The sequence below is a fragment of the Egretta garzetta genome, unplaced genomic scaffold (assembly GCF_000687185.1).
Source record: "Egretta garzetta isolate BGI_Z169 unplaced genomic scaffold, ASM68718v1 scaffold56, whole genome shotgun sequence".
Classification (NCBI taxonomy): Eukaryota; Metazoa; Chordata; class Aves; order Pelecaniformes; family Ardeidae; genus Egretta; species Egretta garzetta.
This window is the reverse complement of record NW_009260182.1, coordinates 8610801-8637820: the sequence shown is the minus strand read 5'-3', so window position 1 is coordinate 8637820 and position 27020 is coordinate 8610801. Positions and strand designations below refer to the sequence as shown.

The following is a 27020-nucleotide window of genomic DNA, read 5'->3' as shown; positions in this document are numbered from 1 at the left end:
CCTCCTTTATTACAACACCTTTTCAGTATCTTGAACATTCTTGGATAGTTAAGATACATGTATTGGTATTTCCTGGATATATTGTTTTGGTTTTGTCTAGGGTTAGTAAGCAATTTCAGAATATCATCCAGAGATCTGCCTCAAGGCTGTATAGTTATGAGTGGCAGGGTGTGTGGGCAAGTACTAAGGACAGTGGCACCACCAATGTTTTAGAACTTCACCCTGAACAATTGCAGAATCCTGAAAAACTAGTAAAATATTTGGAAAAAGTATGCTGTCACTCTGGCAATTCTCATACTGAATCCAAACCAGTGCTATGCCAGCTACTAGAAATAAAATTAACTCTATCCCAGCTGAAACCCGGACAGAGAGGAAAGAAAACATGATGTCTTTTCCATTTTATGTTTCACAAAATGTATCTGGACAGTAATGCTGTTGAATTTCTTTGTCTCTGTGCTGCTAAAAAGTTCCCTATTGCAATTATGTTGTTTCATCTAGTTATTGTACAATTCCTGGCTTACCTACACTGGCAAGGGAAGTTCACCTTAAGCTGACTCTTGTGCTATGTATCTATAGCTGACTTGATGATGAAGGAATGGCACAAAGTGCATTTCTGACCTTATTTTAGCATCGTTTGTGCATGTGAAGGGGTAGAGAAACCCAATGTCAGAGATACTTAAGATTTAAGAATCTGACAGTGCAGCTGTGTAAAACAAATGATTGCCTCTGATTTTATCATGCAGCTGATACTGGTAACAGTCAAGCATAGTCCAGAATAGTAGCCAGACTGTTGCCTTTGCAGGATGTTGTGTTCCCTGTTGCAGCTAGAACAAAAGTCAGGTGTTCCTTGGAGCTGAGGCGGCTATTAGACTGAAATTTGGAAGGAGACCTCATGTACAGCTGACCTCAAGCTTACTATGCCAATCTGCTAGAATATAGCCAACAAGCACCAGACGGAGGCGTTGTGTGAGGGGAAGAGGATAGTTCTATGCAATGATTTCCACTCAAATGCAGCCTGTATTTAAAAAATATTAATTTGCTTTCTCTTTGAGTGGCAGCCAACAGCTTTAAAAAAACAATTAAGAAAAATCCGATAATGCAAGCCAGCTTTGTGTTGGTGCAAATACAGATGAAGTTATCTTTAGAGCTTCTTGGTTTCTTATTGCCAAGACTACTTTCCTCATCTTGTAGACACAGAACAGCTAAGCAGATTTGTCTGTGACTGTTGCCTGCCTGCATACACTTGTGTCTGGTTTTCTGTTACCTGAAAGTTAATCATCTGGGAAGGGTAACTTGTCTTCCCTTACCTTGTGCAATGGAGGAGGCCTTGCTGTACCAGAAGGCAGTCACAGTGGGTCAAGAGGCAAAGAGTAACTGACAAATATGCAATAATTCAGTGATGTTCCTGCTGCAGCCCTGTGCTCCAATGCCCAACTTCCTTTGAGAGGGAGGTTTTCAAGAAATTAATTAGTCGGTACTCACAAGATCTAGAGGTTTCCTGGATATCTAGGCTGTGACTCGCAAGGAGGATCGGCACAGGGCAACTGCAGCCTGGACAGAAGGACTTTTGTGGAAGTGTCCTGCAATGCTTTTGAACTATAATGTGTATCTCTGCACCATACTGGTGCTTAGAGTCCCCTTAGCAACAATATAAATCATTTGTCTTAACCATGTGAAGTTCAGGAGTATTTTTATGGTTGTCCTGACCTGAATTCTTCCTTCAAACCTTACTGTATAAGCTTCAATAGGAAAGCTTAAAAGGGTGTAATCAGGACCTAAACAGCTGTAGATTATGTATACATCTTCAAGGGCTTACACTAATTAAAAGGTCATTCCTTCTCTGCAGTAAATAGACTGATAATCAGTGTAAATTAAATTCTAGAAGAAAGAAGGCTACTCTTCTGAATGTATGCACTCAAGTTAATGCGTGAGTACCTAGGTTTAAGTCTATACGTGTAGACAACCTTTTGAGAAGGGAGTGGCTTAGGAGTGGATATTCTACACAGAAAAATCAGCAGCTATCTTTTACTACAAAAAACAAATTCACCACTTCTTCCCCCTTTGTATTTTCATCTACAATCAGAGTGATCTTTTTGCTGAAGCACCAAAAGGAGAAGAATCAAAGGAGAGAGATGAGCGAGTCCCAATAAGTGAAGGTAAGAACCAATTGTTGCCTCCTGTAGTCCTGTCTATGCTGTGATTTATCACTGCTAGCAGCTAGACTGTTTTGTTTCCAAACTTGAAAGTCTGGAGTAGCAATTGTTGGCAATGTCTTCTCCTCCCCAGTCTTAGTAGAGAACAGCTGTGTTTTCCTTGAATTTTAAATGTGTTTGTTCACTATGATCTCTTACACACACCTACTCTCCTGGAGTTAAAAAACATCCTTACTGATGTTGGCGAGTTCTCTGCATGCCCTGGGTTCTGGCTGCTGAAGAGTACTTTGCAGGATCCAGCTGTGGGTTTGAGTGGAGTAAAGATTACTTCTTGCAGATTAACACACGTCTGAGTTTCCCAGTAGCTGCATATCTAGACCCTTAAGGAGTCTGATCACACATTCTGTACTGCAGCAGCTTTTACTGAAGCATTGTATTTGATGAATTTTCAGATATGGGTTGGGAGGCTAACCCATTTTGTTTTGAGTGTATTGTATTGAAGTGATTTTGAGTATGTGAATGTGAACTCTTGTAAATAACGCTATGTGTAAATGTATGTCACTTTTACAAGCTTCAGTTTAGTAGAGCTGTTTTGTGGAGTTTTAATGGAGCAAAAATAGCTAGACTTTTATATATACATATATATGACTGAAAAAAACCCCAGAAGTTCAAGGAGAATGTCTAAAGAGTTCTGAGCCATTGAAGGGGAAAAAAAAAAAAACTGGAGCTCAGAAGACTTCTCAGATTCCTGTTTCTGTGGTAAGGTTCTGAAGGCTTTGACAGCATTGAAACAAGTGCATCCATTTGTATTGTACTTCCTATGATTTCAGCATCCGCTCCAAAGTCCTTAAAGAAAGTTCCTGCAGGTGCAGTATCTCTGTTCCCAGGTATGATTCATTCAGTGGCAAATTGCTTCATGCACGAAATACTCCTTTCTTTAAAACCTACTGGGGAGGTTTTAAAGAAGAAATAAATAAATCCAAATACAGCAGCGATGCATTGCTTGATCATGTGCTTCATGACAAATACACGTGCTTCTACCATGCTAAGCCTAATCTGCAGCATGCTTTATGGATAATCAAGGTTCTGTAGGAGCTCTGAAGGTAGATATCATTGATGACAGATACTAGCAGCTGTCAGCTTCCAGTGTTGTGCTATGCACTTTTAAGAATGCGTGTTACTGGTATTATACCGTTTAAGTCTGCAGTGCATGCAGTCACACCTTCCCTCTATGCTCTGAGAGGGAAACACATTTTGATCTTGCTTATTTGATCACATTCCTTTAGGTTAGCAGAACAGTTTAAACATCAAGTTCCTATATTTTTGTGGCACAGGTAAATAGGACCAATCTTGTTGTCTGGGTTTGATTGGGAGGCTGATGGGGAAGGACCAGATCTGTAACTCAGAGCTAGAAAAAAAAAAAAAAAAACCTGTACAAAGACTGTTCCGTATCAGTCTTCAAGCTGAGCAATGAAAAGAAACATGTTACCAGTCTCTTTGAATTAACTGGCTTTGATTTCTGTCTCTGTGTACCTTAACTTTTAAGTTTTGCCCTTTATTAAGAAAGGCCTGTTTTAAGACTATGGCTTCAGTTAACTGATCCCTCAGTCAGGATGACTTTTAGAGCATATACAAATACAGCCTTTTTACTCCAGGATCAAACCGTCAGCAGTGGTCATTCTGCATAATTTATAAGACTTGGTCTCAAAGTTTAAAACAGCATATTGAGGTTTTCTTTATCCTTCACTCTTTCTTGGAGGTACTGTTGTGTAAGCAATGAACTTCCCATCATTCTAACAGTGTCCTCTTCTAGTTCATTAGGAATTAAGTTACGCATAATATTTATTCGAAGTCTTCAGTAACTTGTAGGCAGGCTAAAGTCTCCAGAGAAAAAAACAAGACTGAGGCTCCTTTGCTGTTCAAAATTGGTTGATGAACACCTTCTCAGTGAACAGTTTGTTCAGGAGCTTGAGAATGTTTAATAATTAATCAAACTTCGTGGCTGTATTCCTGTCAATCCTGTGGCACTTTCTAATGGTGTGATACACTTTTTTTTTATAATAAACTGGTGCTGTGCTGGTCAAAATTAATGCAGTCTGACTTTTAACTAAATAGCAGTGTTCTACTTTCTTCCAACCTTTCAATTAAAGTATTTCCGCCCCCCCCCCCCCCCCATCCCGCCAGCCCATTTCTAATTATCTATACATAAGGAGCAAAAAGACAGGCTTAGAACCAGGCTGCCTATTTTTACCAAAAAGCTAAAAGTGTTTGCAGATAATCTATTGATATGCACATATCACTGAAGCAGGACATTTTCGCACCAGGTGTAGAAGAAACAGTTGTTACTAGCTCATTCACTAGCTCATCTAGTTGGTCACTGTTCAGTTGGTACCTGAAGTGCGCAGGAATCTCAAGACCAAACTCAGCCTCATACTGCAGTACTGCTAGTGGTCTTGCATGACAAGTGCAGCTCCCTGGGAGAACTCAGTCACCTGTCCTCCCCTTTCCTCAAGCACCTTACCACTTTTATCTGTCCACAGTAGTGTGGCTTACTGGTTAGTAGAGTAGAATTCTGGTTTGGGAAGTCTGTAGGGACACCAGTGTGGATTGCTGGGTCTTCTAGTTTTAACATGGAACCTGGCTGCTGTTCCTAGGGAAGATGAGCAGGTTTGAGGAAGAAGTGACAGCAGTGAGAGTGAAGGGCCATCTGTCTCTGACTTGGCTTTATTGGGAAGTTTCTAGCTAATGCTTTTGATGCAGCATTGTTGCAGGAGCGCATTAAAAGTTGCTGTGATGGAAACTCTGCCTGGCTCCACTTACTATGGCACAAGTTCAGCTTTTCGGTAACTCTGGCAATGATCTCTGTATGGCTCCCCCCCACTCCCCTTCTGACCTGCAGGAGGAAGTGATGTGTTCAGTTCTGCTGTAATTGCGGAAAAAGACAAGAAACCTGCAGCACAGAGCACAGAGAAAACTCCTAAACAGCCTGGGAAAGTTGTTCTGTTTGATGATGACGATGATGACTTCTTTGTGGGAGCAACTAAAAAGCCTCCAGATTCAGGTATCTATGCATGTGCAGTGGAAGATTAAACATTAAACGTCATCAAAATTCAAACTGATAGGAACCAATGAGTTACAAAATTCAAATTGGCATCACTGTTACTTCTGCTTGGTTTTTTTAGGTCTATGTGGGTTTTCTTGTTATTGGCATTTCTTTTCCTCAGAGTGGTGTGGGACTGGTTTATTTGTACATGCTCTCCACTGACTTTCCTCTCTTAAGATGCTCCTTCTCTGATAGGGCAGTATCTAGACTTCAATCAGGTAAATAGTTAGACTTTATTCACACAGCCTTGAGTCCCTGTGCCCAACACTCCCTATTGGCAGGCTCTAGGCCTTTATAGGTGCCAAGCCAATACAAAACCCTGCCCTAATGCTTGTTGACTGCACTCTCTGTCACCACTGCTCTCAGGTAAGTGGTGTTTCACTTTGAGAGCTTGTCTAGCTTTTTCTTTTAAAGACTCCTGATGTTGGTCATGATAAAAAGAGGGGCCATGGTATCTTTTGAGACTCTTTTTATCTTCTCGTGTTCAGCAGTGACTGTTCTGTTCTCATCATTCCCCATTTGTTTTGTCTCTTAATGCAGTCAAGTCCACAGCTGACCTATTTGATGATGATGAAGAAAGTGACTTATTCAAGGAAAAACCTGCCATTCCTCCTGCTGGCACAACTAAAGAAACAGAAAGCCGTAGGGAGGCAGTCATGGGAAAAAAGGTAATGGCATATAAAATGGATTGTATGGCTAAGGTTTTAGGAAAAAGTTGCTACTGCAGCTGAAATAGTCTTTCCATGTACAACACTATGGAAGTGCCATATTTGTGAAACAGAACTAGCTTGATAGGGTCAGGTCTTCCATGACCCAAGTGCTTCAGGGGTCCTCAAATGCCTTTTGCCTCTCAAACTTCGGGTTTATTTGAGAGGGTTTTTTTGTGTGGATAGTAAGTGGAAGAATCTTATGAAGGTAGGATTGAAATGAGAGCAAAATGAGAAGCCTATGATAATAAAAAAATGTTTATGATGTTCATGGCTGAAATGAAACCAGCCTGACTTAAGAACCTTTGGTGTCTCAGTTCTGTGCTGCAAAGACTGCACTTACACCAAACTGCTGACAGCAGCTTAACTGGTAACCCATCTGGATGTCACAGTTCTGCCTAAGCATATGCAATACATGGACTGCTTAAAAAGCTGAAAACTCTTAAGTTTTAGAACGCTCTAAATGCTGTCATGAGGACACATGTACAGAGTTATGAGAGCCTCCTAATGCCCACTCCACTTTCATTTTCAGGGCAGTGTCTTGAGGAAAGTAGTAATATTCTTTGTTTCTGTGGCAGAGATTGTATGTATTATTTTATACGTATTTGCTGTCCAAGAAGTATTTAAACATAATGAGCTACAGTGAGTCCCCTCTGGACTGAGAAGCGTGCAGTGCTGGGGATGTCTCATGCAAATTGCTGTGGGACTTTCTTCATATTGCCTTATGAGAAGCACCTGAGCACAAGGGCCAAAGTGAGCTTCTATTTCTGGTGCGGTGCAAGAGTATGCATGGTCAATGAAGCAGGAGTGGTGGTGGGAGGTCATCCAATACCATTGCTTTGATCTCATAGCACTTGGCTTTTCTGGAGGAGAGTATGATAACTGCAGCGCCATTCCTGTCCTGTCAGGAAATGAGAGCTGTTTTATACTCCAAGTGTGCTGACAGTAGTGCTTGGGTCTGGAATAATTCTGAGTTTAATGGCAATATAGCTGGTGGCAGGCTGGGGCTGTGCTGTGCTAATGCAGGAAATGATGGCTGGCACAAACTGCCCCCTCCATTTATGAAACACAGCTTGTTAAAAGAAACATTTTTGTTTAACTCATGAGGGGGTCTGGCATGAGTTGCTGCATACATTTGTCTACTGAGAAGGATGGTGGTGGGAGGGGAGGCCTATGGTAAGACCTGCAAGTCACTCGTGCATAGCTCTGGCTGCATGTGAGGAACTCACTCAGCATGTGAGTTTTGCACTTCAGCCCATGTGTGACAAGCTTGTGTTCTCTCCCGTCAGCTGCTGGGACACTGCCAGCAGCATGCCTCTTAGAAAGGGTCATATGATGTGTATGTCCATACTGAATCTAAATGGATGCTAAATGCAGTGTCTTTGTCCTAAAGAGTCAACTGTCTTCAGGTGAGGACTTCAAGCCTTTATCTGAGACGCCTCCAAGAAAACAAAGGAGCCTTTTCTCTGATGAGGAGGATTCTGAAGTGAGTATCTCTTTAATAAATCCCTACAGAAATCCTTGGGATCTGAGTCACCTTGACTTCAGTCCATACATATCTGGGGACTCCTTATTTATCTGTAGGATTGGGAACTCTGACACCCATGCATCTGCTCACAGCCATCCTGAAAGTTCCTTCTCACTCTGAGAGTGAAATCTCTGGGAATGTTTTTCCTGTCTTCAGAGAGTTAAACTTGTGTGGTATGCACAGGCATAAATTGCAAGTCTGACGAGGGGAAAGATCAGCAAATCGAGAGCAAGAATCATGAAAGACTGCATATGTTGAATCTTGTGTCCTTGGCTTCCAGATAGCAATTAGTCTGCAAAGCTGAGGGAAATTCCTGTGGAGTTGCAGGTGATTGATTGGTACATCTGAGTAAGACAATCCTTCCCTACTTCACAGGCACACTAAACACTTTTTTAAAAAAAAAAAAAAAAAAAAGAAAAACATGAACATCCAATTTAGTGTTCTTAAATGTATAGCATTGCTTTGCAAAGTGATGTTTCTTTGGTTTGCCCAGGACTTGTTTTCATCAAGTAAAACTGTGAAGTCCAAAGCTGCCTCTCTCCCTGCCAGCAAGTCCATGACAAAAGCTCCACTCTCCTTGTTTGATGATGATGAGGAGGTAGGTACACTTCCTGATACTGCCTGTGTTATGGGAACCCTCCTGCACAGCCTGTTGCAAATACAGTAGGAAATATTCAGAAGTTTACAACACTACATTTGTAAATGGAGCACTAAATCGAGCTTGCATTGTGTAGCAGTTCTAAGCATGTAGACAGCATTATGGAGGAGAATGGTATCAGGGACTCTCACGAGTTCCTGGTGTCTTTTTAGTATTTTGTAGTCAGTGCATATCATCTCTGGACCTAAACATGAAGGACGTTATCCCTCTGATAGAACTAGAGAACACTGAGCAGTAGAATAGATAGGAGCTTCAAGAAGCTGTTTTATCCTGGCCTGTGGTACTTAGCCACACAGATTACTACTTCTTTCTCTTGTGTCATGGATGGTGAATTCCTTTTTTCTCACTTTTCAGTGTGTAAGAATTGTGGCTGCTAGTGTAGAAACTGAGGTCAGAGCACAGTTTGTGCAAGAAAATTAACAAAATAGAATTAGTGTGTGCTTTTCTTATCTTTTTTTACCCTCTTCTCCTTCCCAACCACCCTCCAAAGAGCTTTCAACTCTGGGCCTGCAGCCTTCATGGTGAGTTAACTTACCCCTAACTTTAGGCAAATAGGAGGCCTGCTCAGAGCTGTAAGATAGGGGACTTCTGCAAACTCAAGATAAAGGTTTCTTGTTCAAGAGGTGGCTGCTTCTGTTTTACCTTTCTGAATAGGGTCTGTTCAGAAGCAACTGTCAGGACAGTAAAACATTTTTTAATGCAGTAAAGTCTCTGGTGTCTGCCATCAAGATTGTGAAATGGAACTGAAGTTCAAGTTGAGTGGAGAAAAGCATAAGTAAGTGTTAGGTGGTGAAATCAACATATGCTTTTGTATATTCTGATGCCTATATAATAAACTGCATGAGTGTCTTCAGGTGAAAGTCTTGGTTCTTGCCCAGTGGTAGTGGTTCAGCTTGCCTATTGCCAGTCCTCTCAGAATAGGACTCTCTCTCTATTTCATTACGTAGATGTAGAAACAGTGCCCCATTGTGCTAGCTGCTGTGCAACTGAACAGCTCTGTGGTGGTTTTTGGCTGCTGGTCAAGCCTTAAGGTGGAGAATCTGTGGGCCAAAGCCAGGCTGTGTGCTTACAAGTTTCTGGCCTATCAAATCTTGTGTGTATAGAATTCCCTGTACCAGAATACTGTATAACACTTGAAATTGTCTTCAAAAAGGGATCACAAAACATTATTTCTTTATCCTCATCTGAGAAGAGGATGGCAACGGTGTCTTGCATGCTGATGACTTCTCAGTGAGCTTTTCATGGTGGTTTTGGCTTTGTTTTTTAAATATTTATTTTTTTTTATTTTAAGGATCTCTTTGGTGTGGTACCTGCCAAGAAGCAACAGGAAAAACCCCCAGAAGAGAAAGCAAAACAGTCAGAGACACTCAAGAAAGCCTCCAGCTTATTGTTCAGCAGTGATGAGGAGGTACTAAGGAGTAAGATTTGGTTGAAAGGAGTTACTGAGTTTTATGCAGGGCAAAGCATAAAACAGTTGAGGCAGGAACCACAGTCAAACTCTGCAGTGTCCATATGCCATGCCTACCCCAGTACTGTGACTTGTTTGCAGCTGAGGAAGCTGTCTCAGGATCTAGGTAACAGAAGTCATGTGGAAGAGAAAAATCAGTATTTTTAGAAAGATTGATAGCAATCATTTATATTCATATAAATTCATTTATAGAAAGATTGATAGCAAATGGAGGCTGCTGCTAACAAATCTGACTTAAAAGTACTAAAAGGGAAAAACAAGTTTGTTCTTACTGCTTTAATTTCTGTAAGGAAAGTTTAGCAGTTCTAGATAGATACATGGTGAGTTTTGTCTGGGGTTTTTGGGGTGGGTTTTTTTTGTGTGTGTGTGTGCTGATGTTTGGTGGGGTGTGTTTTTTTGTTTGCTTGGGTTTTGGTGGGGTTTGTTTGTGGTTTAATTTAAGAATGGGAAAAATGAAACACAAATGACTAGGCTTCCCAGAGAGCAGCCCTCTTCTGGGGATGGATTAGGTGTTGTCCTGCATCTTAGATGAAAGCCAGAGATGCTAAGTAAATAAAAAAAACTTGTGTGGAAAGTCTCTGAATTAGCTCAGAGGATGAGAAACTCATCTGAGATTAACTCAGATGAATAGGATCCAGACTATTCTTAGCCCTCCCACCCCACAAAACCACTCTTTTGTGTGGAATTGATTTTTTTTTTTTTTTTTTTACCTGTGCTGTAATTGCTTGTTTAGTGGATACTAGTGAGATAATATAGATGGGTTTTTATCTTAACGTAGAATAAACCAAGTTCATATTTCAACATTCCTGTAGTCCCTTCCAGAAAGGGGACAAATCACTTGAAATGCTAGGAATAAGAAAACGCACAAGCCAGAAAACTCTCCCAACCCCAGAAATGTTTCCTTCTAATGTAGAGTTTTGACTTGTTCAGTGGGTAGGCTTGATTAAATTAAGTGTCTCAAATTAGGTTCTACTGGGTGACCTTATTCCTGTGACTATAGTTGACACTGACCCCAGTTGTCAGGAGCAACTATAATAGTAAAGTGTCTGTACCCTATTTTGGCAGACAAATACTGTATGCCAAAAGGTGGCCAGGCCCTCTGCAAAGCCTGAGCAATGTCAGATTACAGTGGCTAACACAAAAGCAGGAAAATAAACTACTAGAGAGATGCAAGTACTGCCAAGATGCTGAGGTATTTCTGCTTATAGAGAAGATGGGAAAGATCTTGGCTTTGACCAAGACAAAAGAGAACTTAAGCATTCCTTATTTTTAAGGAACACTGGAATGTCTCCAAGCCAGCTAAACTTCCATCTGAAGATGACCGAAAAGAGGACCCTGCAAAAGCAGCTAGCACTGTCAGTCAGGCTAAATCTGTGAAGAAGACAAGCCTCTTTGAGGAAGAAGATGAGGAGGATTTATTTGCAATCACTAAAGAGAGGTGACAGTCCTGGGAGGGGAGGGAGGGGACACTTTTTCAGAACAGGCCAGCAGTCCCCTCAAAACCGGATGGACCTAGGCATATTACAAGTGTTGTCCTTTGCTACTGCTGCTGAAGAGGAAGTAGAGGTGTGTGAGTGGGCATGGGCAGGGCTGGGCTTTTATGTCTTTTGTATCTGTGGTGGATCATTCTCCTTGCCACCACTGAACTGGGCTCTCTGTTTCCCTGCCTATGATATAAAATACTCTTGACCTCTTTTTATTGTCAATTCTGCATAAAGCTGTGCAGGCAAGAAGGGAGGGTGGTAGATTTGTTGAGACAGTGAGGAAGCTGAGTCCTGTATCTGGGACTACTTGCTACAAATGATGGTCCTAAGTTACACTTTTGAACAGATGCAGTGCATAGCCTCTGAAACTTTTGCACTGAATCTTCCACTTTCTCCTCTCTCACTGCAGCCAAAGAAAGCCGCAGAAGGTATCGTTGTTGTTTGAAGATGATGCTGTTAATGGAGAATCGCTTTTCACCTCCCAGTCAACGCTTCCTTCAGCTGCTAAGCCTGCAGTGGTACCTGCCCTTGCTTTTAAAACTCTAACCCTAAGTTTGTTTGGTTTATCCTAAAAGCCTTTCCTGAGGATGTTTTGAGAGCTTTCAACCGTAAATGCCATTTAAAGGAACAGACAGCTTACTGCTGACTGTGAAGCTAGGGCTTCACCCTCTGTGTCGCCTCAACTCAAGCTGGTTCAGATGGGTCTGCAGGCTTCTTACTGGCCCTCTGAGGGTGCTTATGCTATTCTCTGTCTTATGAGCTTAGCCCATAGCATACTGCCTGTCTGGTTGTGCTTTGGAATTGAGAGTAGGAGTTGCAAAAGCTTAACACAGCTGTATCTGTAGCGGGAATTCCTGCACACGTGTGTGCCACCCCCTCCCCCTCTTGCCTTTCTGCTTACAGGAAAACAATTGTCATGGCCCATAAAGACAACGGGCTTGGCAATAGAAGAAGAAACAGGCAAGCCAGAGCCTAGGTGCTGGCAGTCACAGGAAACAGTGCACCAACCAGACAAGATTCCCAGGGCATCCATTCTAAAACTGCAGCTGCTTCCTGGCACTCTTTAACCAGACTTAGGAGCCTATAATATTAGAAATCAAAAGTCACAAACCAGAATGCCCAATGGGAGGAAAGTAGTAGTAGTCAAGCATGTTGCCAGTGTCCTAGACCCCTGCAGAAGCCAAACAGCCTCTGCTATCCCACAGTAGCGTATGCTTCTTATATATCCACCAATTCTGTGTCAACAACATTCTCTTAATTTTGCAGGAGAAAGTAAAATCAGCACAAGCACCACCTTTCTTTAATGAAGAGGAAAATGAAGATTTGCTAGATAAAGCAGCAAAGTCTAACCAGGTAGAAGATACATTGTGGTGTTTAGAAGAACCTGGAGCAGTTCCTGTGCCTAGAGGAACAGATGCTGCAGGGCAGCAAACAAAGGAAAAAGTGAGGGATTTTCTTAAATTAATCTGAAATGGTTCAGTTTAAAAAAATCAAACCCCAAAACCCAAGCCAAAACCAATCTTAACAGCGCTGCTCTGGGAGAGAATTCTTTTTCTAGATTTCCTCCTCTGTTGCCAAGGGGAGAATACCTCTGTCTCCATTTAGCAAAATCACTTGTCAGTCAAACAGCAAATTGATTAAATGGCATTTAAAAGTTCTTTCCCAACTGACATATGTGAGAGAACTGTTCGGGGGGGTTGTTTTTTTTTGGAGGTGGGGTGGGGGGGGGGGATGGGGGGAGGAATCTGTTTCATTTTAACTCCAGAGTGGGTTAGGTAATCTTTGTTCACATGAACAGAGCTTTCCTTTAAAAAATAGCCTATACTAATGTGTAGGCTTTGCTTCAAGCTCAGTAACTTCATTTCAACATAGTCTGATGAGTTATAAATGGTGTTGATAGCTGTGGCTTTCAGGATGGTGAATTTCTCCTGGGCAGCACTGTTGCAGAACAGAATTGATGTGTGTTATTGAAGAATTTTCAGCAGAACTTAAATCTTGGGCGTGATCTTACTGAGTGAGTCTTGGGGAATTACCAGCTGATGAGTTTCCAGAGTAGTTACCATGCTTTGCACTTTCCTGAGCACATTCAAGGTTCAGGTAGTGCTACCCACTCCAAAGAATCCCAAGTTGCGTGAACTAGGTGCCTCAGAGGTAAGGGCAAAGCTGCTTAATGCCGCCTTGTGGCGCACGTGCAATCTGACGTGAGGGGGAAACCTCATGCAGGAAGCTGCTTATCAACAGCACTATAGTGTAGGGTACAGGAGGAAACTTGTGTTCCCTTCAGAACCATAAAGTTTTCTCTTCTTTATCTACTGTCCCTTGCTAATCTGCATGTTGCTATTCTGTCTGCTTAGGAAAAATGAGTTGAATATAGTTGTCTGCTCGGTAATGGATTGCAGAACTCTGACCACTCCTGGCATTTAACTAAGAGAGCTTAGTGGATTTTTGGGCAAACCTGAACTAAGTAACAGGCTGATGAGTTAATTTTTTTAATTTTTTTTTTTTAATTTTTTTTTTGGTGGAGCCTTTTGCATCAGCATCCTCAGAGCCAGCCATCAGTTCAGATCTGTTTGCAACATCGCCACCAGCTCTGGAGAAAGATGTCAAGACCCAAGCAAAGAAAGTGTTAAGCTTGTTTGAGGAGGAGGAAGAGGAGAGACTGGAAGATGATGATGATGGCATTAAAAAGGCACAGAAAGAAACTGGTGTGGTAAGTCCAGGGAAGTTCTTGAACACTAGGAAGTAGTATTTCTACCTTTCTACCTCTACTATTCTAGCAAAGGTTTTGCTTTTACCCTTCCCTCTCTTCATGTCATGGAGGCTAATCTTTCTGTAATTCTAAAATTCCAGATTCTTGAATGAGAAATTATTCCTGCTCTTCCCCATGGTCCTGAATTTCTTTGTAAATTTTTCAGTCACACTAACTCGAAAGCATTTGGCTGCCTGCTAGTATGAAAAGGAATTCTGTACAGATGTCTTGGCGCAGCTACTTGATGTCTGCTGTGCAGAACTGATTCCCTAGTTACCTCTCAATGTCAAACATACTAGGAAGTAGAAGGATGTGGAATTTGAAGCCTTGTGGTTTATCCCTTTATTTTCTTTATATTGTTGCAGTTTGCTTGGTGGATATATGCCTGCAGACTTATCTTCAGCAAGAATAATCTTAATTCTATGTTTACTTCTGGTTTTCAAGTATGTGTGTTCACTTTTTTTTTTTAAAAAAAAAAGCCTCCAATTGCCATATTCTTGCTGTCTAGCTTTCCTGATATAGCATGTATCATCAAGAGGTAGACTTTGAATCTTCAGCAGCAATATTGTTAAATCCATGGCAATGTTCTTATTTCTACTGGAGGCAGATGTACCAAAATTTTTCCTGTAGACTTGAAGTCATGTCAAAAAGTACAGACTATACACTGCAGTACACCACAAGGTTTCATCATCTTAGTATGACCATGTAAAGCAGGTTATCAACCCTAAAGGCTATACACACTTTATTCAGAAGTCCCTGGGGCTGAATGAAATAGACGGCTCTTGGAGAAAAATCCCTGTTTATAGCTGCTTCTGAGTTAAAATGGGCTGTTAGCTTGAGTACTTATTTACCTGTTGTGAATATCCTATGTTTGGTTTTTTGGGTTTTTTTGGGGGGGGGCATATTGTGAGATGGTTGCAAGAAGCCACATCTGTCCTATGAATTTGGGAAGATACAAATCCTTTCAAATCTTTCCTTCAAAGCACTCAACTGTCTGTATATAATAGTCACGAAGTGATTAAGGTGTTGAAATGCATATTCATGCAAAAGTCAGAATAGATAATTTAGGAACTTAATCTTTTTGATAGGCAAATCTGAAAGGTGCTACTGTTTTCCATTTTCCTTGCTTATCTCAGTTTAATACGTGTTTCATGTGTGGATACTATTAGATGTGCATTAGCTTTTCGTGTATCTGGGCATAAACAGAAGTTCTAGTGCTCTGAAAATGTGATCTGGCTTTTGATATAAAATTAAAGCTGGTGCACAAAGAGGCTGTGAATGGAGCAGTAATAAAAGTCATATGACAGGGTGTATGGACCAAAAGTGATGTACTGGAAATTAGCTTTAGTAGGCAGCTGGAGACTTGGACTGGGAAGGGGAGAGTCAGGCTTTCTTACAACTACTGCTCCTGCTCCTTGGATTTTGAGGCTGATGTTATGCTACTGGACATTCAGTCATGCTCTTAAGAGGCATCCTTTCTTTTGCATAGGTCTCAAAGCTGGCTGGTGAAACATAGATACTGGCCTTTACCTAGACATTCAGTGGAGCCTTTGCCTTTTGAAAGTCAGACCTGGGTGCATGCAATGACCATGATCATAGAAAGGCATTGGTTATGGTATCCAAGCAGCTGATACTGGTTGGTTTGCCAGATAGTGGGGGCCTGATAAGGTGATACGTTTCACTGTCAACCTTCCCCACCACAAGCAAATTTGAAAGAGCAAGTTCTTGCCAACGGCAGACAGTATGTTCTGTTCTTCATTGTGGGGGTGTGTTTACTTTAATGGGAGAAGAACAGGGAATCTAGCAACAATAATAGCTTTACAAGCCTTCAATATTTTTTTTATTTTATTTTGTTCTTCTTTAAAAGGTAGCTTAGGAAGATAATTAACCAGATTTTCATCACTTCTCTGTTCTGTGCCCTCAGCATATTTACATTGTAAGTTTTGCAAATTTGGTCAAAGTAAAATGTATAACTGGCAGTTAAAGCTGTATTTTTGTGACCAGGTCATAGTGTAGCCTCAGGTGAATTGTAACCTGTCTTTATCACTAGGCAAATAACCTCCTTAAGGAGGGAGTTTCTTACTTTGTGGACCTTTATCCTCTCCCTCCAGGCTTCTGAGAAAAGTACTCGGCCCAAAAGCACTGGAGTCTTTCAAGACGAAGAGCTCCTCTTCAGTGACAAACTTCAGAAGGACAATGATCCAGATGTCGACCTCTTTGCTAGCCCCAAGAAGTCCATGGTGAGTTCAAAGTCCTCCTCTGAACCTGCTATTTAAAAACAGTCTTTGAAGTGTGCAGCTTACTGGTGTTCCTTGTTTGAATGCAGCTTAGAAGTCACTGATTTCCAGGGAGGGCTGAGTGCTAATATCAATTCAGGCATCATGGACCAAAGGAGATGTGCTTTTGATCTGTGACACATCTTTTCTTTATCTTTTGTCTCTTTAGTCTGCAAACCGTATCCTGAAGCCATCATCTGGAGGAGGGCTTTTTGGGGATGACGATGAGGATGATCTGTTCAGTACTGCTAAAACAAACCTTCCGGTATCTGTTATGCTACAGTAAATGGCTTAAAAAAGATGTTGGAAAGAAGTGTATAGAAGGGATTTTTTCCATATGTATTCCCACAAGAAATGAAGTGACTTCTCAAATCTTTTTGAGAGAATAGAAGTGGCCATTGTGACCCTGAAGACATAGGGAATAAACAGATACATTAGGTTTCCCAAAGCTGGGATAAGCAGATTTCTTTTCATGTACCGCTGGGACTGGCTTACGTGTAAGAGAACACACCTGAGCAGGTCTGAGTAGTAGAGTCTGTATTGTTTATTTGTTTTATTGTTTAACTTGCTAATATTACTTCCCTGTAGTTCGTGCATGACTGATGAGCCTTGCTCTATGACTTATGTAATTGAAGTCTCTGCAGGTTAGTTTGATTTAAGGTAATTAATGCAGTATTAAAATCCATGTGATCACTGGATTGTTTTTAGAGGGTGAGCAGCTGCAGTATTGAACTAGACTGCATTACAGATGGTCTGAGGTCAAAGTCCTAACATGCATTCTAAATTGCTACTCTAAATGTATTTAGCTTAATTAAATTGAAGCCAACTTTTACTTTAGTCTATTTTCATGTCTGTAGCTGGAAGTTAGGCTAGAAAACTGGCAATAGTTCCTGGAAACAGTTTCTTTGAGGACTCTGGAAGGGGTGGTCTTAAGTAATTAGCGCTTGGCAGCTATATATGGAGCCTGTTTGCTTGAAAACATAAAAAAAAAAAACGTTCCTTAGCTAGCTTTGTGCTTTTATTTTCCCTGCTGTCCTGTGCATGAGGAAATACATATGCATTTGGAAGTTTATTGAAACTCTCATTATTTATTGTTAGTATAGACAGCAAAGGCTGAGGTAGGCTAAAGGAGTGGAAAGCCCTCATCATTGCAGAGCCAAAAGGCAATGCCTACGATGCATTGCAAAGTCAAAAGATGTGGCTAGTTTTCTCTTCAGGTAGAAGCAAAATTTTAAGAAAGCTTTGGGTTTTGGTTTTCTTTTTGATCTGCAGACTGTGCTTTTTACCTGATTCATGCTGACTTGTGCTCTTAATGCTTTCAGAAAATAGCCGAGAAGAAAACGCTTAAGGCCAGTACTGGCCCTTCCTTGGAAAACAGTAACCTTCTAGAAAATGCTTTAAGTGCCAAACAAGATGAAGCTCTGAAGGCAGTAACTACAGAGGCAAGTACCTAAATCTTGTGCCTTGAACAGCATGCAAAGAAAAAGGAGATGTATAATTTTGTTTCAAATAAGTCTCTTGAAAAGATCAAAACTAATGCCTGGATTCACTGGCTGCAAAGCAGCAATGCGTGGCCAGACTTGTTTCTGCTTATCAGCAGGTGCACTGTTACTAGCAAGAAGTTTAAATGCAATTGATAGTGTTTTATTCATTGCCCACACACTTATAAGGGCAAAATGCAAGGCGGTGAAGAACTACACCTCAGGTCTAGTTGGATTGAAAATGGGTGGTTGGTTGTTCTCTGAAGTGACAGTGTGTTGGAGTGAATGTGATCTTTATAGGTAGGCTTTCTCAGAAAGATCAGGGCACTCAGCACAAATCTGTGGCTGTTGAGAATCTTATGTTGGAGACTTCACGACGAGCAAACAAGACTCCTACTCCTGTCTTTAATCTTGCAGAACCAAGGGTCTCTGGGAGAGGCAGTCTGGATCTGAATTATGGCTTCTGCCTCCCCAGAGCTGCTTGTTGGATTTCTGTCTGTTGGAGATTAGCTTTTCTTTAGGGGGGGCGGGTGTTATTTTTTACTCCCTGGGCTGAGGAACACAGAACAAGTCTGTAGGGCTAGTAATTAGCCTGTCTTCCCTTATGGTGAAGTATTCCTTGAAGTGTAGAACCATAGTCATCTTCCTTTTTTTGTAGCTACTGACAGCCTGGTATAGGAATGATCTCAGCCTGTCTAAGGTTCAGCTGAACATCACATGCATTTAAGTGGAGAACGATCTCCTCGGACAATGGGATGCCTCTGTCATGCTATCAAGACCCCCAAATCAGTGCCCTAACCCTTGCCAACCCTCAGCTACTTCAGCCTGGCTGAAGGAGCTCTGACTGCCCAGTCACACCAACAGTAGTACAGCCTAGCTGACGGAACCATGGTAGACTACAAACTTGTGGAAAGCAAGCCCTGGGAAGAGCTCCTTAGCTGATTTGGTTCATCCCCGAGTCCTAGAATTGACCCAAGTCTTCAGACCAAAAAGCTGTTCTTGCTCTTTTAGTCTGGTCTTATTTCTGGCACTGGTGGCCTGCTTTCTGTAGAGGAGCACTCACTTCCATGAAGCTGTTTCCCTTGAAGGCAGAGAGGTACAATTTTGTAGCCCTCCTGGCTTCCACATGGGCTTCATTGAAGTCTGTGGCCCTATTATAGCCAGTCACAAAGAGAAAAGTTAGTTATATCGTGATTTGGCAACATGGCTTCAGAGGGTCTTAGCAGAGGGAATAAGCAAGGAGGGGAGGGTAGCTGTCAGTTTGATTTGACTGGTGTTGTGTGTGACCTGGAGAAGATGGAAGTTGTTGGGTTGCTATGGCAAAGTATAATACTGGGTAGAAGGTGGGTGGAATGAAATGTGATAATGAAGATGGGGCTATGGCATGTGGGGAACTGACGCGGAAAATTCAGTGACTGTAGCTCTGGTGGTAGAACGTGGTGATAACAAGGTACCTTCAGAAGAAATTGGTAAGCAGTGAGCTGCTTTCTATAGATGTATTAAATTGCGAACTATAGTCTGGTTTACAACAACTTGTCCACTCATTTAATCCAGTGTAATTTTGTGCAGAAATCTACAGGTCCTGTTCCCATTAAATCCAAAGAGCCCTCGTCTCGGATTGGAAAGCTACAAGTAATTAACTTTACTGGCATTTGACTTTCAAAAAGAAAAAATCTTACTTGCCTCACTGATGGCTCTCCCTGAAACAAAATCTTTTTACTTCCTTACCTTACTCTTGCAATTTTATTTTTTTTTCAGAAGGCGTATTTGCTATTACTTTCTCTGTACTGCATGTTTAATATTATTTCCCCCTCATGTTTCAGACCTGACTATTTGCTCTATTTGGGGGGCAGAGGGTGGGCTTCTCTCTGACCTGCTATTCTTCTCAGCTTGTCACGGTTTAACCCCAGCCGGCAATTAAGCACCACACAGCTGCTTGCTCGCTCCCCCCACAGGGAGATGGGGGAGAGAATCGGAAGGGTAAAAGTGAGAAAACTCGTGGGTTGAGATAAAGACAGGTTAATAGATAAAGCAAAAGCTATGCACGCAAGCAAAGCAAAGCAAGGAATTCATTCACCACTTCCCACGGGCAAGCGGGTGCTCAGCCATCCCCAGGAGAGCAGGGCTCCATCACGCCTAACAGTGACTTGGAATGACAAATGGCATCACTCTGAACGTCATCCCCTTCCTTCTTCTTCCGCCAGCTTTACATACCGAGTATGATGTCGTATGGTATGGAATAGCCCTTTGGTCAGTTGGGGTCAGCTGTCCTGGCTGTGCCCCCTCCCAGCTTCTTGTGCACCTGGCAAAGTTGAAGGCTGAGAAGTCCTTGGCCAGTCTGAGCACTACTTAGCAACAACTAAAACATCAGTGTGTTATCAACATTCTTCTCGTACTAAATCCAAAAGACAGCCCTATGCTAACTACTAGGAAGAAAATTAACTCTGTCCCAGTTGAAACCAGGACATTACGTTCAGAGATTCTTAGGGGTCTGGAGTTTTGGTTATGTCCCTCTTCTGACGTGAAATGACTAATAACTGTCTATATCACAGTATCACTCTTAATGTCAGAACCCAATGCTGTCTTCAGACAGGATACTGAGCTACATAGGTGTTTGGTCTGACATGATGTGGTTGTGCTGTTCCTGAAGCTCTTGTACTGAATAATAGTACTGAGCACTCCACAGGCTTAGTGAGACAGGACATGGGAGGCACAGAAGTGTGTAGGTGTGAGAAAGGCCAGGCACTTGTAGAACCCGAATGCCTACAAACGCTAGTTCTTGCTGCTTCTCTGGAGCCATGCTTGCTCTTGAGCAGTATTAACGTGATCTCTTTTTGTGTGTATGTTTTTGTTTTCTCTGTTTTGTAGGCTAACTTGGCTATTAACCCTGCAGCCTTACTACCTGGTGCAACGCCTAAGGTCTCCAATATAAAGTCCCCCTTACCACTTCTGGACACTCCATTGCATGAGCCCAAGGATGTACAGAACAGTGAAGCCTACTCTGCTGCAGGAAACAATGAAGAGCTAGGTGTAAGCTTTGATCAGCCTATGCAAGCAGATACCTTGCACAGCGCCAATAAGGTAACCTTGGTACTTAGGAGGATAGAAAGGGGGATTCAAAATGTAGTCTGTCCTCATGTAGGAATTTGTGTTTTGGTGTGCAAGTTCTGCTAACAGTGTGGTCTATCTGAATCTAAATGGAGGAGTGGAAATCTAATCCCCTGCCACTTCTGTGGGCCACTGAAAAGAAAGTCAAGCTACTACATTCTTAGCTCTGTAAGGGGCTTATGCATATGCCTAATTCTGGGCCTTTCTAAGGTACATGTGTACATTCCCCAAATACAGTGTTTTTTCCTATAAGTTAAACATATTTTAACATCACATCTTGTCCTGTCCCAGGACATGCCGAGCTGAAGATGAAGGTATCTCTCTAACTATAAAATGTTATGAACAGCTGCTGTGGCTAGATATTAAGAGCACATCACTGCTGTAGGTTGACCTTTACCTCCTCTGTGGATAGAAATGTCATGTTGTCCTGAACTGTCACTCCCAACTCTTTTTTCAAACAAAAACTTTGGTTTTAAAGAAAAAGCCCCCACAAAACCAAAATAAAAAAGTGTTACAGCTTTTGACATGGCAGATCTCTGCCTCCTGACTCACTTGGGTTTTTATTCATACCTTTTACCTTATGGACTGCAAAAGGCATATTCTAATTAAAGATTTAGTGATTATTTAGAAAAAAAACCAAACTTGAACCATGTAGTTAAGATTTGATCTGTGTGCTTATGATTTTATAAATATCTTGGGTTTTCTGAGAGCAGCAATTTGAATAAGGTAACTTAGGACCTTAACTTTGATTCTTTGCTTAATGCTGCTGTGGCTGTTCGTTACTAGATGAGCAGCAGAGATGACTTGGGAAGATGCAGCAGCTGTCACCACAGTGGCTAACATGACCCCTTAGGGTCAAATGGATTTGAAGCTTGTACATCAGACTAATGTATTACCATGTAGACATAGTTGTTTCCAATAGCAGCATGTCCTGCACAACAGAAAAAAGCCTCTATCATGGTACTTTTAAATAGATAGGCTTGCAAAAGAACAGAGCTCCAGTAGCTGCATACTGGATGCATGGTCAACCTTGAATGTTCATTTTAGCATGATGCGTGTTTGTTTACAGAAGCAATCTGAGAAGCATCATCTCAGTAACTATACAGTGAATTTTTTTGTGGCTCAGGCTACATCTTTTAATTTTGGTGTGTCATTGCTTCTTGAACCTTTTGAGTTTAAGTTCTAAATACATGTAGCCAAATTTTTCCAAAGGCTGGAACAAAGCAACCTACCTAGTATTCTGGCTGTCCTTTCAAAGAACAGTGCATGGAGCGGGCATCATTTTATTTCAAGTGCATCGCCCTTCCATCATAATTTTCCTGTTTCTCAGCCATGCTCTGATAAATACAGCCCCACGCTCTGAAGGCAGATGTGGTTCTACAATGATTCTGACAAAAGCACATAGCTCCTTTAAGCTGTATTATAGCATATTCATCCAGATTGTCCTTCTACTCCAATACAGCAATTAACAAAAGGGAAGAGGAGGTTGTACTGCTCTATTTCCTACCTGTGTGAATACTCCTGTCCATGTGGGATATGGTAGGGGCTAGAATGAAAACTTGCTGGGGGGCTTTTTTAAAAGCAGTGGGGGAATGAACCGCAGCAGGCTGTGCATAAAATGAAATTAAATGGAAAACATAATTAGTCATGACTTGGACAGACTAACTGCACTGCAAAAGCCCCTGGATTAGCAATCTGTCAGACTGACTAAGACCTAAAGCCGAGGGGCTAGAGTGGCTTGCTGACCTGTGTTGCAACTCTCTACTTGCAAGTGCTGTTGCTTTTGTACCCCAATTCCACCTGCTGTGGAATGGCCAGAGGGCAATGAATCAAAAGTCCCCAGTTATTTTTCTGAACCTTGCTGCAAACTACTCCAGGATGGAATGTCCCACTTGTCCATCTTTCCCTTTTCTGAAAAATGGGGAGAATGGATGATGTATGGTTCCTGCTGCTTCTCCCTATAACCTAAATCAGTGTCTGCTCAGCACTCTTTGCTCAAGAATCTCAACTAAGCATTTGTTTAAATGTACGTGTAGCTGTTTAAATTACTTTAAACAGAGCTGTGAGCAGAACTTTTAGTTAATTCAGTTTCAGTGTGCTAGTACGAAATGGGTAATGCATGTTAATTGCAGTGTTGTGAAGGCAAAGTGCTACAAGGAAACCTAACAGGAATCCTAACCTGTCTTCTGTGAAGTGTGGGGTTTTTTTCCTTCTATGTAACCCTACTCTGCTTTTACTCCTCTCTTGCAGACCAGGATCAAGGTTACAGGAAAACGAAGACCTCCTAGCAGAATGGCCCGCCGTCTAGCTGCCCAAGAGTCTGAAGAGAGTGAGGAAGTGGACAGTGCTAAAGAATCACAATTCTCTCTACCAAAACAGACATCAGCAATAGTGAACATAAAGGAGCCTCTTGCTACTGAAACAGAGTCCAAGGAAAATGGCTTTCTCTCTGGCTTCTCACTACCAGCCCATGGCAGTGTTTTGTCTGCTGGGACAAACAATCTCCTTCCTCCAGAATCCACAGACCAAGGGGATGATCTGTTTGAATCGGAAGATCTTTTTGCAAGCAGTTCAGCATCCAGACCAGCTGCACAATCAAAGTTAAAGGAAGGAATGCCAGACAGCATGGCTAACAAACCTATCAAGGGCAGGGAGAAAAGGCCTGATCTGTCTGTTCTGGGTGATCGGGACAGCAACGATCTCTTCCAGCCCGTACAGCAAAAATTGTCAACAAAAAGCAGCCCTATACCTTTTTTGGAGGAAGCGGACGACTCTCTCTTCACCTGTCAGAAAACTGGAAAAAAGGAGTTGAAATCTGCTGTCCGGCAAGCTGTTGACCCTACTGCTCAAGATATCTTTGAGGTAATGGTTGAGCCTGCTACCTTGGCATTTTTGATCCCCAGGACCTTATGCAGACCCCTCTACTTAAATGCAGACTTAGTGGAAGTTGCTGAGTAGGATGGGGTGTGCAGGATAGGTAGAGTGAAGTAAACTGTCAATCATGCTCTGCCACTGGGCAATAGAAACCCTTTCTTTCGATGTTCACCCCCTTATTAGCAAGAGTGGATTATAAGGTGGACCCTTAACGCAGAGCAGGCATGTCACTGAATGTGCTGTGGCAACATTCTTATGATTACGACCTTTTTCAGAGTAATAAAAGTACTTGGTTCTTATCTGTTAGCTGTCTGTTCAACGCATAGCAGCTCAAGTAGCTCTCTTAAAGGGATAAAGTTGTCAGGCTGGGCAGCTGATACAAGCCTGTGTGCACCGTACTTGACTTGTGCACAATCCCACATTAAGGCACTTCTGCCAAGTTCTCCATGGGGAGAAGGAACTCAAACTTCTTGGGTTTAAGAAGCCCAAGGCCGTCAGTCTTCTAAACATCTCAGTTGCTGTGTACAGATACTGTTCCCTTGAAGTGTGTTGTATATTGACTTCTAAACATCTCAGTTGCTGTGTACAGATACTGACTGTTCCCTTGAAGTGTGTTGTATATTGATGATCTCTCTATGCTTTGCTCCAAGGATGATATATTTGCTACTGAGGCAATTAAACCAATAAACAAAACAAAAGAGAAAATGCCAGAGACTAACCTGTTTGACGATAACATTGATATTTTTGCGGATCTCACTGTAAAACCAAAAGAAAAGAAGACCAAGAAAAAGGTGGAACAAAAATCTATATTTGATGATGATATGGGTAAGTGTCTGATGTCTTGCTGCTAATCTAGTAATACTGTTCTGAGTTGCATTCATTGGAGATGTTTAAGAATCCTTTGCTTTCTTTTAAATTTTCAACTGCTCTGAAATCTCTGTTCATCTTTGGATTTTAACATTGGATGAGAACTTCCTAGATTTGTAGAACTAGCACAGCATTTAAATGGTTTAGGAGACTGGTATAAAATTCATCTGAGAACTAGTTTAATTCCTGTAGGGATTTTCTCACCTGTGGGAACTAGAAAATTTCTCATCTGGAGTAAGAGACTAATCTTATGTTGTTATGGCTCTAAGAGATACATTCTCTGCTCCAAATTGCACAGCTTTTTGTATCATACTTTCAGATGAATCACTGGTATGAAGAAATCAGCATCTCTTCCCACCCCACCTTCACTATTGTGTTGTCTACCTTGGAGCCCATAAGATTTTGTTTACATCCATATATACCCAGAACAACTTACAAATGCTACACCTGAGAGCAAAAGTTTGCCCTGTGTAATTTGTTGAAAAAGCAGCATATAGTAATGTGAAATGATGCAAAGCATGCTCCTCTCCATCAGTGGAGGCATTGAAAGTCATTTGATCCCCAGCTGTGTGTTTGTTTTCAGGCTCTTGGTGTTTACAGCTCTTCTTTGGGATTGCATGTATTTCTTTTCCTCTAAGACAAAAAAAATTCTCTTCTCTAGCTTTGATTCTTGTCAGTCTTCATGCCCTCTAACCTATTCAAATTGAATCTGACTTATCACTCTTTTGCTTGGACTGCTCTTAAGCATTCCAGCCTGATGGAATGACGTGGCTGAAGTCTGTAAATGTGTTGGAAAACTTGCCAGAGAATGAACATCTTGAGATTTCAAAACCTTCTCAATTGATATAAAAAGTAAGACTTAAATATCTGCAGGCAAAGTATTTGAAATATGTCTTGGATTATTAAAATATGTCATTTTAATAATGTACATTTTTTCATGTAGCCTATAACAAATTAAAGAATTTCCCAAATAGCTACCCCTTCCAAATACTTCAGCACAAAAATCTGGACCTCATGTTGAAAAAAGCAGTTGTAGATTGCCACTTGAAAGTATCTTGGAAAACTAGCCACAACAGAAATCTGTCATTTCCACTTCTACTTTTGACATCTACTCTAGTGCTAGAGCTTGTTGTTTGATGTCACACCTGATCTTGATACCTATAGCATCTACAGCACACTGTATCTGATAGACTTCTTCTAGAGTGTTGGCTGTTTTGTGGTGCAGCCATAGGTAGGCAGCTACTTTGTGCCCAAAGCTATGGAGCTCCAGAACACACCAACAGGAGGGTAGGGAAGACAGCTGAAGGTGAGGATGCCTGGCTGGCAGTAGAGTGGTAGAACTGGCACTTAGCTGTGCTTCAGGTTAAGGGTTGGCTTAAGCACTCATGGTAGCACTTTATCAGGGCTGTATATTGTTGCCTTAGCAGATCCTTTCTGCTGCAAATAAAGCAGTAAGTGGGTGCAGTTTGGCAGGGGTGGAGGCTGCAAGCTGCTTTCCTTCTTTGTCGTACCACAGCTTCTAGTCACTATTTACTATGTTTATGTTAGGCTTGTGGTGGCAATATTAGAAAAACTCTTTCTCAGGTCTTTATCCTCCTGGCCTTCTCAGTGACCTTATGGCTGATGACCATCTTGATGTCACCTCTTCCTGTCTGGAAGAGTCTGCAAAATGGTGACTGAGCTTTCTTGTGCATCGACACATACTGTTTTCCATTGCCAAAACTTTGCTATTCCTTAAACCTTGCCATAAAATAGGAGTGATACCTCTACTGCTGATGGCACTCGCTGTACTTCTCTGCTGTGAAGCTAATCCATGTGATAGCTTCTTGCTTTGGAGTGACGCCAGTAGGGGATTACTCTGTTTTACCACCTTTCTAAACTGTTCTTGTGCTGAAATGTTGTCCTGGATTATTCCTGTGTAATCCCCATGATCAGCACAGTACCAGACATGTGCTGGAGTGGAAGAAGTAGTGAGCAGAGAAGGGCAAGCACATTGTCATAGCCACTCTGTGCTTGGCCTCTGTTTAAGGTTAGGATACATGCTGAAGGCTGAAATACTAGTTTTTTATACTCTGGACCAGTAAATTAAACTATTAATGTCTGTATAAGACCTGTCTTTTCTTAATAGGGATTCAAGACCAGTTATGTGCTACTTACACTGGCCTTGTGAATCACTAGTGATCCACATATCTCAGTCTTGTAAATTATTTTTATCCCCTCATAGTCTAACTGCATAATCAGAGTATCCTAAATTTAAAACCTGAGTGTAGAGGAAGAGATCTGCTGTTGTGTGTGCCCACAAAACCTCCAGGCAATGCTTCAGCATGTGTATGGTAGCAGCTCCATCTCTTTCCATGAGCACAGTTCTAAACACAAGCAGCACTAGCCACAGCACGAACTGCCAGTCTGAGCTCTGCTGCTGGCACAGGGTATCTGGGCTGAAGGGTTTAATTTCTACCTGTTGTTATCCTTCAGGAGAGAACTCCGTCTTAACGCCAACATGATATTTTTCTACTCTGTGGCCCTAGTTATTCATAACAGAAATGTTTTTATAGAGGAAGGTG

At 41.7% G+C, this 27020-nt stretch overlaps 1 protein-coding gene across 9 annotated transcripts in view; it reads left to right on the top strand.

Moving 5' to 3' along the window:
* The window catches only part of WASHC2C (WASH complex subunit 2C), a 37940-nt gene that overhangs the window by 9986 nt on the left and 934 nt on the right, over positions 1–27020 (top strand). For 4 of the 9 annotated variants that reach the window (XM_035897293.1, XM_035897292.1, XM_035897287.1 and 1 more), the window contains 18 exons: positions 2084–2156; positions 2984–3040; positions 5053–5214; positions 5797–5924; positions 7357–7449; positions 7985–8089; positions 9441–9557; positions 10892–11055; positions 11511–11619; positions 12368–12544; positions 13620–13811; positions 15962–16090; positions 16296–16391; positions 17449–17568; positions 19177–19239; positions 20476–20688; positions 22966–23577; positions 24240–24414. In XM_035897293.1, coding sequence (XP_035753186.1) covers positions 2084–2156; positions 2984–3040; positions 5053–5214; positions 5797–5924; positions 7357–7449; positions 7985–8089; positions 9441–9557; positions 10892–11055; positions 11511–11619; positions 12368–12544; positions 13620–13811; positions 15962–16090; positions 16296–16391; positions 17449–17568; positions 19177–19239; positions 20476–20688; positions 22966–23577; positions 24240–24414 — 2785 coding nt within the window. The remainder of the gene's footprint in view (positions 1–2083; positions 2157–2983; positions 3041–5052; positions 5215–5796; positions 5925–7356; positions 7450–7984; positions 8090–9440; positions 9558–10891; positions 11056–11510; positions 11620–12367; positions 12545–13619; positions 13812–15961; positions 16091–16295; positions 16392–17448; positions 17569–19176; positions 19240–20475; positions 20689–22965; positions 23578–24239; positions 24415–27020) is intronic. The other 5 variants (XM_035897294.1, XM_035897285.1, XM_035897291.1 and 2 more) reach the window with 4 other exon arrangements.